At 52.4% G+C, this 15650-nt stretch overlaps 1 protein-coding gene across 1 annotated transcript; it reads left to right on the top strand.

Annotated features, from left to right (window-relative positions):
* Nucleotides 1-508: 508 nt before the first annotated feature.
* On the top strand, nucleotides 509-15589 carry LOC126913662 (uncharacterized; the record flags this gene model as incomplete). Its single annotated transcript, XM_050716633.1, has 5 exons — nucleotides 509-657; nucleotides 2551-2994; nucleotides 11820-11902; nucleotides 13458-13635; nucleotides 15529-15589. Coding segments are annotated over exons 1-5 (909 nt in total), but the record flags the coding sequence as incomplete, so codon positions are not given.
* Between the last annotated feature and the right edge of the window lie 61 nt (nucleotides 15590-15650).

Here is a 15650-nt window from a genome sequence, read left to right as displayed (position 1 = left end):
GAAAACCAGGACAGATGTGTGTGGCATTTGCACATGCAGCTTCCCATCCTCCAGCAGCTTCCCATCCTCCAGCCGTTTCAAGCTCAGGTATTTCCTGACCTTGTTTTTAGCAGCTCTATCGGACTTCATACCGCACAAGCTTCCTGCTGCTCTCAGGCAGGATGTGGGAGGGTGCACATGTTGTTTTCTGAGCATCAGCAGCAGGGCTGGCCAAGGCGAGGGACTTTGGCCATGGATTCCTGGCAAGTCTCTAGGGCTAGATGCTTCCAGAACCAGGGCTGTGGATGGAGCGGGAGATTCGCAGCCCTCTGCTCGGAACCACCCACAATTCCCTTTCCCAGGAGCTGCCCTTTATCAGCCCTGAGAAGCCTTGCAGACACTGGGGAGGAGCTATGCTCTCTGCTCCCAGAGGAGGAGGTGGCCTTGCCCATCCTCTTCTTTCACTTTTGCCTTAGTGCAGAGCCTCCGCTGCTCCACAGCCCTGCAGCTCTCCTGCAGCATCATCATAGCGAAGATGGCAGCCCAGAAGAAGGCCCATGATAACTGTCCTAATTTGCAGACCGACCTGGAAAAGCTGATGGGAAACGTAGAAGTCTGCCGCAGTGTGGGCTTGGAGATCATCAACAACACCAAAAAGGTGACGCTGGAGGACTTCAGGTGTGCATCCTCTGCTCCCCTGCTGCTTTCCGCCAGCCTCCCCTGGGGGATCTCCTTAAAATGCCTTGGGTGTCGGGAAAACAACGGGGGCAAGCTCAGTGCCTGGTGCCAGAGCTCTCTCCTGCAAGTTCCTCCAGCTCCTGCTGGACCCCTCCTCTGTATGCACCAGCTGCACTACTCAGATGCATGCGCTTTGAGAAAGCCTTTCCTTATCCACCTTTGGAGGACTTTCTTTCCTTATCCACCTTGCCCAGATGACCTGAGGCCATCGGGATGAGCTCTCTTGCCTTCCAGATTGGGGGAACCAGCAGAAAGCGGTACGCGTTTATGCTGTGCTACCACTGCCTTTTGCCACTCTCTTTTCCTATTCCCTTCCCATTAAGGCTCAGTTTGTGCACTTTGAGGTCGACTGAAGTTTTCAGGGAGGGCAGGGGCAGTTATTAACAGCATGACCAAACGCCTTAACAATGTAAAGGTGGTAAGAAACAGAAGGGGGGTGCCATCAGGGGAATTTCTGCTGGGACAAGTGTCATTCGGTGTATTCTGGAGTGAAAAGGGAGAGGTATCCATAATGCCACAGTCTGGGGCAGAAGAGCAAAGGCCGGAGGTTCACAGGACCACAGACTGCTTGAGGTTCTTCTTCTTCTTTGTTCTTCTTCTTTGTTCTTCTTCTTCTTTGTTCTTCTTCTTCTTCTTCTTTGTTCTTCTCGTCTTCTGTAACCATTGCAATATTTTGGGAGATGAGTGGCTGGAAAGCTGCCTGGCCGAGAAGGACCTGGGAGTATTGGTTGATAGTCGGCTGAATATGAGCCAGCAGTGTGCTCAGGTGGCCAAGAAGGCCAACAGCATCCTGGCTTGTATAAGAAGCAGTGTGGCCAGCAGGGCTAGGGAAGTGATTGTGCCCCTGTACTCGGCTCTGGTGAGGCCGCACCTCGAGTACTGTGTTCAGTTTTGGGCCCCTCGCTACAGGAAGGACATGGACGTGCTCGAGCGAGTCCAGAGAAGGGCGACCAAGCTGGTGAGGGGTCTGGAGAACAAGTCTTACGAGGAGCGGCTGAGGGAGCTGGGCTTGTTCAGCCTGGAGAAGAGGAGGCTCAGGGGCGACCTTATCGCTCTCTACAGTTACCTTAAAGGAGGCTGTAGCGAGGTGGGGGTTGGTCTGTTCTCCCACGTGCCTGGTGACAGGACGAGGGGGAATGGGCGAAAGTTGCGACAGGGGAGTTTTAGGTTGGATGTTAGGAAGTACTTCTTTACCGAAAGGGTTATTAAGCATTGGAACGGGCTGCCCAGGGAGGTGGTGGAGTCACCATCCCTGGAGGTCTTTAAAAGACGTTTAGATGTAGAGCTTAGCGATATGGTTTAGTGGAGTACTTAGTGTTAGGTCGGAGGTTGGACTCGATGATCCTGAGGTCGCTTCCAACCTAGAAATCTGTGTCTGTGTCTGTGTCTGAGGTTGGCAGGGGTCTCTGGAATTCCTTTGGTCACTAACCCAGGACCAAGTCCAGAGGGATTTTGAGTATCTCCAATGATACTCAAAATATATAAAAAGGTGGATATCTCCACCATGTCTCTGGGCAGCCTGTGTGAGTCCTCAGTCACCCTCATGGTAAAGATGGTTCCTGATGTTCAGAGGGAACCTCCTGTGTTTCATTTTGTGCCCATTACCTCTTCTTCTGTTCCTGGGCACCACTGAATAGATTCTGCTCTGTCTTCATTGCACGCTCCCTGCAGGTATTTACATACATTGGCAAGATCCCTTCGAGCCTTGTCTTCTCCTGGGTAAATTGTCCCAGCCCCCTCAGCCTCTCCTCCCTTGTCGGTTTTGTGGCCCTCCATGGGACTCTCTCCAGCATGTCCACGTCCCTTTTTGTTCTGGCCCTTCTCTTCCTGCAGGAGTTACTGCTTCAGTGGCAAGATCCGGACCGTTCTCCCCTTCGATATCGGCCCACACTCCGTAGGAAGATGCGTTTTTGCAAAGACTCCATACAGCCTGCGTGGGAGTGTGGGTGTCCTGGTCTGCAAGGCCAGCTCTTTCTCACTGGCCATCATGTTCTCCAACCCCTTCGACTACATCCTTTACAACATCGAGTTTGCTCTGGAGCTCTTCAAATCAGAGAACCACATGGGAAACCTCAATGCAGTCTTCTCCCGTATGATGCAAAGCAAGCCTTACAGCAGCTCCACACTCTTCCAGCGAGCCAAGCTACAGTCCGAGCATGAAACCCTGGAGGTCTCCTTGGGGAATATTCGTGTCAGAGCCAAGATGTCCAACAGTGAGAAAGCAATCCTGAAAGTCCAGGTAGACGATATAGATCCCCCACCCTATTCCAAAGGCATGTGAGTGAAGACACCTTTGCTGTCAAAAGCCTCCCACGCGAGATTTTCATCAAGGATGGAGGTAGAGATTTCACTGTGCTGCCTCTTTGGAAGTCACAGGTGGTGTCTGATGATAAATCTGGTGGGAGATAGCACCACCAGCAGCCTGGTCCCTCCTAACTGGCCTACAGCTTCGGTGACTTTGCCAATAAGCTAACAGCGGCTTGTAAAGTACTAACTCACGCTTACGGGTGATAACTAATAAACAATGCTCTTACCCTTGTACGCTGCATATATCCTCCTTGCAGAGATGCTTAGCGTGTGGATAAGGATGCCTACAGACAGCGTCACAGCAAGATGCAGTGGCACCCCCCTGCCACCATGTCCTCCCTCTGCTCTGCCCCGTGCTTTTTTCCTAGCTCAGGCAGCCATCCCGGCTCTGCTTGGGATGTCTGGGGACAGCCTAAAAGCTGACAGACAGCAGCTCCGGTTCTGTGGCTCAGCCCGTGCCAGGAGGAGCGACCCTTGTCAGCAGGGGGCATCTATTTGTGCCATCCCTGCAGCCCCTCAGCACCATTTCAGCTTTACCCCTTGCGCTGTAGGGAAATGCCTGCACAAAATCACCTCTGGCACGTCTCCTCCTCCCACTCCCCACCACACTGCCCATGGGTGGAGGCGCACAGTTATCTCCAGTGCCTCCTTCCCAGAAGTCAGGCACCACAGGAGATATAGAAGGGCATAAGTTGCTGGCTTTTGCAAAATGCTGCATCCAGGTCAAAGTACAAATAAATACATACTGGAAGATGAAGTGTCGGGTGGAGCCTGCTGAGACGCAGCTCAGGCAAGCGGAAAGCACGTCATGGTTTCCTGGAAGGGGGCATTGTTTCTGTGCTTCAGCTGAGCGTCTCCTCCCCTCCGCTTTCCCATCACCCTGCTCCACCTGTACCTTTCCTGATCCCATCCCTGCATATCCGGACAGCATCCCTGCACTCTTCCCAGGCCAGGTGTCCCTGCTTCCACTGCCTGTACATTTCCTTCCTGCACCTCACTTTGACCAGCAGGTCCTGCAACTTCCTCCTCAGCAAAAGCAATCTTCTCAAACAAACAATCTTCGTTGTACTGGGCTTCCACAGCAAGGGTTTGCTGGCACAGGGGAGCTGCAGGGGTGGCCTCTGTGAGAAGAGACCAGGAGCTGCCCCATGCTAGGGGCAAGCCAGTTCCAGACAGGTTGAAAAGGGACAGCAGCAGCTATGAGATAAAGTGATAAAGTGAGAAAGAACCCTGCAGGCACCAAGGGCAGTGAAGAAGGAGGGCAGGAAGGGCTCCAGGTGCCAGAGCAGAAGCTGTATCATGATTCTAGGATTCTATGAATGCAAATGGCTGAGAATATCTTCATATGGAGGATGGAAGGCAAAACAAGTTCCTTATGCCAAATATTTGTTTCCTAGCTGTTAAAAAAAAAAAAATGTTACTAAGGTATCATTTCTTCATACCTGAAAAATATGGAGAAATTAAGCCATAACTTGGTTATGGAGCAATCCTAGAGCAGGATCACCTAGAGCACATTGCACAGGATGGCATCCAGGCAGGTTTTCAGTATCTCCAGAGGAGGAGACTGCACATCCTCTCTGGGCAACCTGTCCCAGTGCTCTGTCACCCTCCCAATAAAGAAGCGCCCCCTCATATTGAGCCAGAACTTCCTGTGCTTCAGTTTGTTCCCATTGCCTCTCATCCTGTCGCTGGGCACAACCAAAAAGGGACTGACTGCATCCTCTTCATAACCTCCCCTCAGATATTTATATACATTAATGAGGCCTCCCCTAGGTCTCCTCTTTTCCAGGCTAAACAGGCCCAGTTCTCTCAGCCTGTCCTCGTACGACAGGTGCTCCAGTCCTCTGATCATCTTGTAGCCCTCTTCTGGACTCGCTCCGGTAGTTCTATGTCCCTCTGGTACCAGGGTGCCCAGAACTGGGCACAATACTCCAGGTGAGGCCTCCCCGGGGCCAAGCAGAGGGGCAGGATCACCTCCCTTGAGCTGCTAGCAACACTCTTCTGAATGCAGCCCAGAATTCCCTTGGCCTTATTGGCCACATGGGAACATTCATGGTCAGCCTTCTGTCCATCAGGACTCCCAGGTCCCTCTCTGCAGAGCTGCACTCCAGCAACAGAGGGTAATAGTCTGACTCGTGGACAACCTTTGTCAGTCTTTCCAAAACACCTCGTATCCAAGCATGGATATATCATATATCCATATATGATATACCGATAGATCCATATATATATCCTCATATCCACAGCCTGAAGCATGGAGTCCCCCACAACGATCACCCACCGCTTCCTCTGGGCGTTCCCACAAGGCGCAGGGCCTGTCGGCCTGGCTGCCTCGCTTGAAGTCTTGCCCAGCTCTTCCTCAGCCTGGAGGGCACTCAGTGCCAGGTCTTCAGGAGAAGGAAGAGCCTTTCTCCTTGGACGAGAAGTGACCAGCTTCCAGCCCTCTTCCATAGTGTTCTGATGGATCACTTCATGTGGCCCTCTGACAACTCCCCTACTACACGGGGCTGGGACTCCTGCATATGTACAGTCTCCATGAACACCCTGTCTATCTCTTGTTCATCTTCCTGGACGCTTCACAACCTTCTGGCTTCGTCCCTGACCTGGTGACACAACTCATCAACACCACCACAGCTCCTGCGGGAGAGCTGACTCTCGGCCCCGGCCTCCCGGAGCAGGCCCGTGCACTCCTTGCGGCCTGAGACCTGCCGGGCCCCATCTGCTATCAGAGGGTCTGTCTGGGTTGAGACCTCTGGCAGCTCATGCGTTAACTCCAGCAGCTGCTGGGAATACACCCTGCAACTTAATGGCCATACCTGAGGAAGTGTACACTGCTAGGACTGGAAACACGGGAAAATCCTGTGCCCTGCTGTGCAAACTGCTGCCTCTGTTCACCGTGCTCTTGTGTTGCTCCGTGCATGCAAATACCACGCGGTGTCACTCCTGAAGAGGGCACTCACTGTGCAGGGAAGGAAAAGGTGCTCCGTATTTCAGGGGAGGACCTTATGAGACTGCCCTCCTGGTGAGATGGGACAGGCAGGGGTTGTTCATTCTCTCCTTGCAGAAGGAGATATATAAGCAGCTCCCCTATGCTCTCCAGCATCAGTCCTGTCTGAGCGCCTGATTGCCTGATGATAAGAGAGGTCAGTTTGCCTCTCTTTGTCAAGGAAGCCAGTCCTCCAAAGTGTTTTGGCTTCATCTGCTAGTTTTGTTAACTCTCCAGGTTCCAGCCCTTTATCTGGAGACCAGCTGTGGTCTTGTAGCTCCTGTCACTTTTTTCACGCAGATAATCCATACAGCATCGCAGATACTGCCCTGAAGGTGAAGAGCAGCAGCCACCACCAGAGGCAGAGAATGTCCTGAGGGAAAAGAAATGGGTTTGTCTGATGCACAGAGAAATCTCCTGCTCCAGGGGAAACTGCACTGGGAGTCATGAAGGATCCAAGAATAATTTAAGGGGGGGTGAGATGCTGCATAATGAGATGCAGGTCTCAGCACAAAAACTGGTTCCCTGTAGCAGTGTCTTTCACCTGTCAGCTCTCCAGCACAGTAATAGCATTTGGTCAATAGCTGTGTAGGTGATGGAGAGAGGAAGGGGAGAGAGCATCAGGCAAGCATGCGAGATGATGGCAAAGGGAGAGGATGGGCTGAAGGGAAAGGGAGAGGTACTGGGCTGCCCCAGGGTCTTAGTGGACAATGATTTCATTAAACACTTCCCCTGATGATCTTGACAGAAGAAAGAGGCCACGGACATCACGGAAACCTACTCTTCCCTTTCTCCAGTAGCTTCTCGCCCACCCGTCTTCAGACTGGCTTGCATGGGGAGGACACAGCAAGAACCTAGAGTGTCACCGCTAGCAGCAAGATCAGCTGGGGAACCACCTTCTCAGGAGGCAACAAAAGAAAATGTAGAAGGGGAAGAGCCCCTCATCTAGCCACGTGAATCAGACAGTGAAGCCAACACCATGTGTAACACGGTGAACCTCAGCAAGGAGGTCTCCAAGCATCTGAGACACACCAGCATCACCTGCAGGGTAGGTGTTTTGCATCCACACAATGTCTCAAAGGCAGCAGGTGAAGCTTGAAGGACAGGGATGTGTTCCTCCCCTGTGTTCCTCCTCAGGAGCTGCTGAGAAGATCAGGATGACATCCAGGTTTGGAGATTCACAGGACGAGTACCCTTCCCCTGGTGTTGTGTACAGCCTTGGTAGAGGGGACAGTCTGTGTTTTACACTTCTTTAACACACTGGAGACAAAGAAAGCACCAAGAAACATTCCCTGTTCCCCTCTTCTAGGTGAGATGGAGGAGTGAGGACTTTCTCTATTTCTCAATGGTTCTCCGCATTTGTTTGAGTTGTCCTTGGAGTGGGAGCAGAGCTGGATGTGCACTTCCAGAGACATCCACCCTTTCCCCTTCTGCAGAGCGTCAGCTTTCTGCACCCTACTTTCACCTCCAAGGTCTCGCGCTAGCTCCTTTTATCCACCCAAACCTTTCTCCTCCACGCTGGCTCATCCCTCAGACAAGGCCTTGCCCTGCAGTTCTCAGTGCAGGCAGTGAAAACACCCCAAGATGGCCCCAAATCGTGATCAAATGCCCATGCTTAAGGTACGGAACCCTTTCCTTGACTGTTGTGGGAGCTCACATGGCGACAGATAGGTTGTGACCACCCAAATTTGAGGTGACCTGCATACCCTATAGTTATATAAACCACAAAAGGGACCAAATCTTGCCCCGCTCCTGATCTCCATCTCCTCCAGACACTCATTTCTGGATTGGAATAACACCGTATCATGCAAGAGCACAACTATAGGTCTCAGATGTTGTCCTTTTCTTCACTTCCCCAAGAAGCCAGGAGAGGGGCAGCTTCACTGCTCTGGTTGCTTTCACAATCAGATGGAAAACGAGATCAGCCTCCTCCCAGAAAAGGTGCAGATCCTGACCTCGAGCCACAACCTATTGTCCTGCTCCCAAACTTCCAGGGCATCCCATGAGCGCAGTCTGCAGCCATGTGTACATGCTGAGAGTGACTGGTGTTGGGCTCCTGAGATGTCCTGGGCAGCGGGGAAGGGGTCCCTGAGCGCTGACGCTGCAGGGTCAGGGTGGGTGCGGTGAAGAGAGAAGCATCTGCAGCTCCCACCGAGTGGGTAAGGATGTGTTTATTGCCACTCTTTTCCTCCATCACCAACCAGAGCAAGAAGAAGGAGGTGTGAAAGCACAGTGGGAAAAATAAAAACAGGAAGGGGTAGAAGAAGAAGGAGGAAAAGGAAGAAACAATCAACATCATCAACATGGAAGATTTGCGTAGACCCAAAGGTAAAGAGCAGCGGTGGCAGGGTGAGCACAACACCAGGGGAAGGGCTAACAAGCCTTTCTGTCTGTCTGTCTGGCTTTCAGAGCCCTGGAACCTGGTGCCGTCTTTCAGTCGATCTGTGTTTTTCACTTCTGCTTTCACTGAAGGTCCCAGAGCCTCCAAGGAAATTAGATTTATTGCAGATATCTGCAGTTGGATCTTCTCCACAGCTCTTCCCCAGCCGGGTCATGCCCCAGAGTCCCAGGCCTTAGTGCTTGCAGGCCTCCCAAATGCACTGATCTAGGCTGTTTCTCACCCAAAGCAGGCCTGTCTGCAGATGAATTTTTATCCACAGTAATGTCATTTACCTAGATGTCTTGGCCACAGGTGGTGGGACAAGCTCATTGAGATTTGCTGTGAGTGTCCTGCCTCACCTGTCACCCCTATTTCCCAGAGCTATTGGGCAGTGCTGGGTGGCATGGGCAGGTATAGGATGTTGATGAGGATGTGGAGAGCTATAAGGGAATGCTGGGGGGACAGTATGGAGGGCTATAGGGCACACATACGCATACAATGGACTATAGGGCAGTGCTGGCGGCTGTACATAGAGCTGTAGGGCACAGCTTGGGTCTCCATCGGCTACAAGGCAGTGCAGGTGCAGGCCTTTTGTGGGCTGTCATTACACGAGCTAAACCATAACATGGTGCGGAAAGAGGCAATCACCCCATTTCCCCTGGCCTCACAGCAGAGGCTACCTGGGAAAACAGTTTCCTGTCCCCACCTCTCCTACTCACGAGCATTCAGCTGCAAAATTCCTGCAGGAGAGCCAGGGAGGCTATACTGCAAAAAGTTTCGGAAGGGGAAGCTTTGCAGAGCAGGAGGTGGCTCCTCCGTACTTACATACATTGATAAGATCTGCCCTGAAGATCTCGGGCGCTCCTCAACCAGAAATGCATCCTGGAGCTGGGTGTTCACAGGAGGTGCAGGTGGCTCTGCAAAGGCACTGGTCATGGCGAACACTCAGGGAGAGAGGCACAGCAGGTCCCCATGGTGCATTTTGGCCCCAGGACTGGAACCACCTCCATATGGTAGACAGGTAAGAGGCAAAAGGCACCAAGTGAAACACAGGAAAATCCATTCAAACATCAGAACAAATATTTATGGTGAGGGTGGTCAAGCGCTGGAGCAGGTTGTGGGGTTTCTATCTACAGAGATGTTCAAATGGAAATGGAAAAGCCCCCAGGCTTCAGCTGACTGCTTTGAGCAGGGGGAGGAATGGACTAGGTGATCTCCAGAGGAAGATCTCCAGACCTCCCAACGTTAAATATTCTGTGATTCTGCAACACTTCTGTGTGGCCAGCTGGGTCTCAGTCAAGCTGCTGGCACCCAGCTGGGTGCCCCCAGCGTGTCCAGGGGCCTGGGGTTGTTTGGGGTCCTCTTAGGATCAGGACACAGCCTCCAGCACCAGCCACATCTGGTGGCCGCGCTTGGGACGGTGACCACAGAATCATAGAACCATTAGGGTTGGAAAAGACCTCCAAGATCATCTGGGCCAACCATACCCCTACCGCCAATATCACCCACTAAACCACGTCCCCGAGTATCACAACCAGCCTTTCCTTAAACACCTCCCCAGGGATGGTGACTCCACCACCTCCCTGGGCAACCCGTCCCAATGCCTGACTGCTCTTGCTGACAAGAAATGTCTCCCGGTTTCCAACCTGAACGTCCCCTGGTGCAACTTGAGGCCATTCCCTCCAGTCCTATCGCTAGTTATCTGCAAGAAGAGGCCGATCCCCAGCTCCCACAACTTCCTTTCAGGTAGTTGTAGAGGGCAATAAGGTCTCCCCTGAGCCTCCTCTTCTCCATACTAAACAACCCCAGTTCCCTCAGCCACTCCTCAGAAGACTTGTGTTCCAGACCCTTCACCAGCTACGCAGCCCTTCTCTGGACACGTTTCAGGGCCTCGATGTCCTTCTTGTAGTGAGGGGCCCAAAGCCGAACACAGTACTCGAGGTGCAGCCTCACCAGAGCTGAGTACAGGAGGACCATCACCTCCCTGGTCTTGCTGCCTTCACTATTGCTGACGCAAGCCAGGATGCCGTTGGCCTTCTTGGCCACCTGGGCACACTGCCGGCTCATTTTCAGGAAAGCATCGACCAGCACCCCCAGATCCTTTTCCTCTGCACAGCTTTCCAGCCACTCTGCCCCAAAACCTGTAGTGTTGCATGGGGTTGTTGTGACCAAAGTGCAGGGCCCACCACTTAGCCATGTTGAACCTCATGCCATTGGCCTCTGCCCATCCGCATCCAGTTATTTGGTCTGGTTTGTGCTCTATGCAAATTCGGCATTGGCACTCAAAGGTTCTCTTCACCCTCCCTTGCTTTCTCCCTTGCTTTCCTTCTGGACCAAGGGGTAAGGAAAGGAAAGCTCTGCCACAGGGTGAGCTAACAGGTAAAAGACATGAGGGGGTTGCAATGAGCCCTAGGCTGTTTGTGTTTGAAATGGCCCCACTGCTGTTTGATCTCCTGTCACAGCACACACTCAGGGCTGTTTTACATTTCCCCTGAGTCAAATGGAAACCAAAGGCACTTGAGAAAATTTCTACCCTCAGAAGCACTCCGATGTTTGGCTCAGCGCCCAGAAAGCGGAGCCTGAAGCTCTTTCTATAACAGGGCTGCTGTTTGCTCTGGCCTGGCTCCAGCTGACCTGGCTGATGGAAATGTGGGAGCTGCACATTCCCTCTCATACTGGCCACACTCGCATCCACTCTGAGGATGACTGGCAGCTGTCAGTCACCGCCTCCAGCTTGTTGAGGGGAGAGCTCATGGTTATGTTCTGACACCTTATTGAGGGACACCCACGAGCTGCCTGCAGTCACGCCCTGGCAGGTGTCCAGTCCCGGAACATGCCCAGACCCAGGCTCAGCAGCAAGGGATGCAGGATATGGGGCAACCTGGAGAGAAAGCCAAGAGCGTGGCCCTGAGCTGCTGTGAATGGTGCAGAGGAGGTTCCTTTGTTCTTCCTTGGGTGCTTCCTCCTCCCTTCAGTTCTCATAATGAAGGTGAGCCCACACGGGCTGGTCCCGATCCCACTGCCACACCAACCCTCTGCCCACGGAGAAAAACATCAAGCACCTGGTGACAGCCCTGGAAGTCTTGAGGTGTGTAGGCATCAAGATAATCAACACCACCACAGATGTGATCCAGCACCCCCTGGGTCATCCTTCATCCATCATCATTTCCCCCCTCCATGATTGCTCTGCCCCTCCAGCCCAGCCATCATCTGATAGAAGAAATCACCCTTAAGGCATTCACTTTTGTTCCCCACTATCCCCCAGTGCTCAGCCGTGCCAATTCCCTCCGCTTCTCTAACCAAACTCCCCATCCCCTCTCATTGTCTTCCTACAGGGGTTCCTGCTGTGGGGGGAGGAGGATGGGGGCGTTCTTCCACCCCCACCCCAGTAGGCCCACAGGCTCCACGGGGATCTGCCTGTTTGCCAAGTCCCACCTTCGTCTCCCGTAACTCTGCATCTTTCCATAAAGCCAACCTGAGCAAACACCAGGGGAACCTGGAGGTCGCCGCAGGTAAAGTCCACGTGACTGCCACCGCATCCAATACTGCCAAAGCAAACATGAAAGCCCTGGTGAAAAACCAAGAATCAGCAAAGTGATGACACGGAGCAACACCTTGTCTCCACGGCACCAGGACAGAAGAAGCCTGACTCTTTCGTGAGTCCAGTGTGAAGGATGGGAGAGGGTTTCATCAGGAAACTTCTGCTTCAGGTTCCTGTGCATTGCTCTAGGGTGGCATGGCCACCCTAGGCGGTCCCTGGCCAGTATTTCCAGCCCTGCTGTGACCACCCTCTGCCATGGGATGTGCTCTGTGGTGAGTGTTTGCTCATCAGTTGTGGCACGCAGCTCCTCTGCAACTGTTTGATGCATTTCCCAGTGAAGGAGGAAGCCTTAGCAGAGGCCATGCGCTCATGCAGTTGGGATGTCAAAGCTAAGGGCTTGCGTGAGAGACAGGGCAGTGTTTGGAAGGATCTTGAATTAAAAGTCCAGGATGTGTCTGCTCACTGAAGAATGCCCTTGTTCCCACGAAGAGAGATCAGCAGCACTCAGCTAACCTGCCATAAATTGCATTGTATTACTCTGAATACATTTCATGTTGCATTACAGTGCAAATAAATCATTGCATTGCAAATAAACCATGCTACTTAGCAATAAATCATGTGGCAGTTGACTTTGCCGCATATGTAAATAATGTGGTTCACAATTTCCCTGCTGCAGCTGGGTTCAGCTAGTTGATGCTGTCCTTCTGCTTGTCAGGACAGTGGCCTGACAAACAACAACAAGGACGAACAACATCGGGATAGACAATAAGGACAGATGAAGTGCATGACATATAGCTGGACATGCAGGCGTTATCCATAGGTTTGTGCCCAGTGCGCCTGGCCGGTAAGCACACAGAGTCAGAATCCACGTGAAGGTCTTTTCATTAAGTAATTAATTATATAATTCTGCAGAATCAGGTGCTTGGCGATTTTTTCAAAGCAAGCACCCCTCTGACTTGAAGCACCGCTATTTATACACACATAATCACACTCATTAACATGTGAAACTCTCTCTCTGGATACTTCTGAGCACCGAGAAGAGAACAGGAAAACCAGGACAGATGTGTGTGGCATTTGCACATGCAGCTTCCCATCCTCCAGCAGCTTCCCATCCTCCAGCCGTTTCAAGCTCAGGTATTTCCTGACCTTGTTTTTAGCAGCTCTATCGGACTTCATACCGCACAAGCTTCCTGCTGCTCTCAGGCAGGATGTGGGAGGGTGCACATGTTGTTTTCTGAGCATCAGCAGCAGGGCTGGCCAAGGCGAGGGACTTTGGCCATGGATTCCTGGCAAGTCTCTAGGGCTAGATGCTTCCAGAACCAGGGCTGTGGATGGAGCGGGAGATTCGCAGCCCTCTGCTCGGAACCACCCACAATTCCCTTTCCCAGGAGCTGCCCTTTATCAGCCCTGAGAAGCCTTGCAGACACTGGGGAGGAGCTATGCTCTCTGCTCCCAGAGGAGGAGGTGGCCTTGCCCATCCTCTTCTTTCACTTTTGCCTTAGTGCAGAGCCTCCGCTGCTCCACAGCCCTGCAGCTCTCCTGCAGCATCATCATAGCGAAGATGGCAGCCCAGAAGAAGGCCCATGATAACTGTCCTAATTTGCAGACCGACCTGGAAAAGCTGATGGGAAACGTAGAAGTCTGCCGCAGTGTGGGCTTGGAGATCATCAACAACACCAAAAAGGTGACGCTGGAGGACTTCAGGTGTGCATCCTCTGCTCCCCTGCTGCTTTCCGCCAGCCTCCCCTGGGGGATCTCCTTAAAATGCCTTGGGTGTTGGGAAAACAACGGGGGCAAGCTCAGTGCCTGGTGCCAGAGCTCTCTCCTGCAAGTTCCTCCAGCTCCTGCTGGACCCCTCCTCTGTATGCACCAGCTGCACTACTCAGATGCATGCGCTTTGAGAAAGCCTTTCCTTATCCACCTTTGGAGGACTTTCTTTCCTTATCCACCTTGCCCAGATGACCTGAGGCCATCGGGATGAGCTCTCTTGCCTTCCAGATTGGGGGAACCAGCAGAAAGCGGTACGCGTTTATGCTGTGCTACCACTGCCTTTTGCCACTCTCTTTTCCTATTCCCTTCCCATTAAGGCTCAGTTTGTGCACTTTGAGGTCGACTGAAGTTTTCAGGGAGGGCAGGGGCAGTTATTAACAGCATGACCAAACGCCTTAACAATGTAAAGGTGGTAAGAAACAGAAGGGGGGTGCCATCAGGGGAATTTCTGCTGGGACAAGTGTCATTCGGTGTATTCTGGAGTGAAAAGGGAGAGGTATCCATAATGCCACAGTCTGGGGCAGAAGAGCAAAGGCCGGAGGTTCACAGGACCACAGACTGCTTGAGGTTCTTCTTCTTCTTTGTTCTTCTTCTTTGTTCTTCTTCTTCTTTGTTCTTCTTCTTCTTCTTCTTTGTTCTTCTCGTCTTCTGTAACCATTGCAATATTTTGGGAGATGAGTGGCTGGAAAGCTGCCTGGCCGAGAAGGACCTGGGAGTATTGGTTGATAGTCGGCTGAATATGAGCCAGCAGTGTGCTCAGGTGGCCAAGAAGGCCAACAGCATCCTGGCCTGTATAAGAAGCAGTGTGGCCAGCAGGGCTAGGGAAGTGATTGTGCCCCTGTACTCGGCTCTGGTGAGGCCGCACCTCGAGTACTGTGTTCAGTTTTGGGCCCCTCGCTACAGGAAGGACATGGACGTGCTCGAGCGAGTCCAGAGAAGGGCGACCAAGCTGGTGAGGGGTCTGGAGAACAAGTCTTACGAGGAGCGGCTGAGGGAGCTGGGCTTGTTCAGCCTGGAGAAGAGGAGGCTCAGGGGCGACCTTATCGCTCTCTACAGTTACCTTAAAGGAGGCTGTAGCGAGGTGGGGGTTGGTCTGTTCTCCCACGTGCCTGGTGACAGGACGAGGGGGAATGGGCTCAAGTTGCGACAGGGGAGTTTTAGGTTGGATGTTAGGAAGTACTTCTTTACCGAAAGGGTTATTAAGCATTGGAACGGGCTGCCCAGGGAGGTGGTGGAGTCACCATCCCTGGAGGTCTTTAAAAGACGTTTAGATGTAGAGCTTAGCGATATGGTTTAGTGGAGTACTTAGTGTTAGGTCGGAGGTTGGACTCGATGATCCTGAGGTCGCTTCCAACCTAGAAATCTGTGTCTGTGTCTGTGTCTGAGGTTGGCAGGGGTCTCTGGAATTCCTTTGGTCACTAACCCAGGACCAAGTCCAGAGGGATTTTGAGTATCTCCAATGATACTCAAAATATATAAAAAGGTGGATATCTCCACCATGTCTCTGGGCAGCCTGTGTGAGTCCTCAGTCACCCTCATGGTAAAGATGGTTCCTGATGTTCAGAGGGAACCTCCTGTGTTTCATTTTGTGCCCATTACCTCTTCTTCTGTTCCTGGGCACCACTGAATAGATTCTGCTCTGTCTTCATTGCACGCTCCCTGCAGGTATTTACATACATTGGCAAGATCCCTTCGAGCCTTGTCTTCTCCTGGGTAAATTGTCCCAGCCCCCTCAGCCTCTCCTCCCTTGTCGGTTTTGTGGCCCTCCATGGGACTCTCTCCAGCATGTCCACGTCCCTTTTTGTTCTGGCCCTTCTCTTCCTGCAGGAGTTACTGCTTCAGTGGCAAGATCCGGACCGTTCTCCCCTTCGATATCGGCCCACACTCCGTAGGAAGATGCGTTTTTGCAAAGACTCCATACAGCCTGCGTGGGAGTGTGGGTGTCCTGG

Source organism: Cygnus atratus, unplaced genomic scaffold (assembly GCF_013377495.2).
Source record: "Cygnus atratus isolate AKBS03 ecotype Queensland, Australia unplaced genomic scaffold, CAtr_DNAZoo_HiC_assembly HiC_scaffold_116, whole genome shotgun sequence".
Lineage (NCBI taxonomy): Eukaryota > Metazoa > Chordata > Aves > Anseriformes > Anatidae > Cygnus > Cygnus atratus.
Note: the sequence above shows the minus strand (reverse complement) of the source record. Positions and strands in the feature narration are given on the sequence as shown.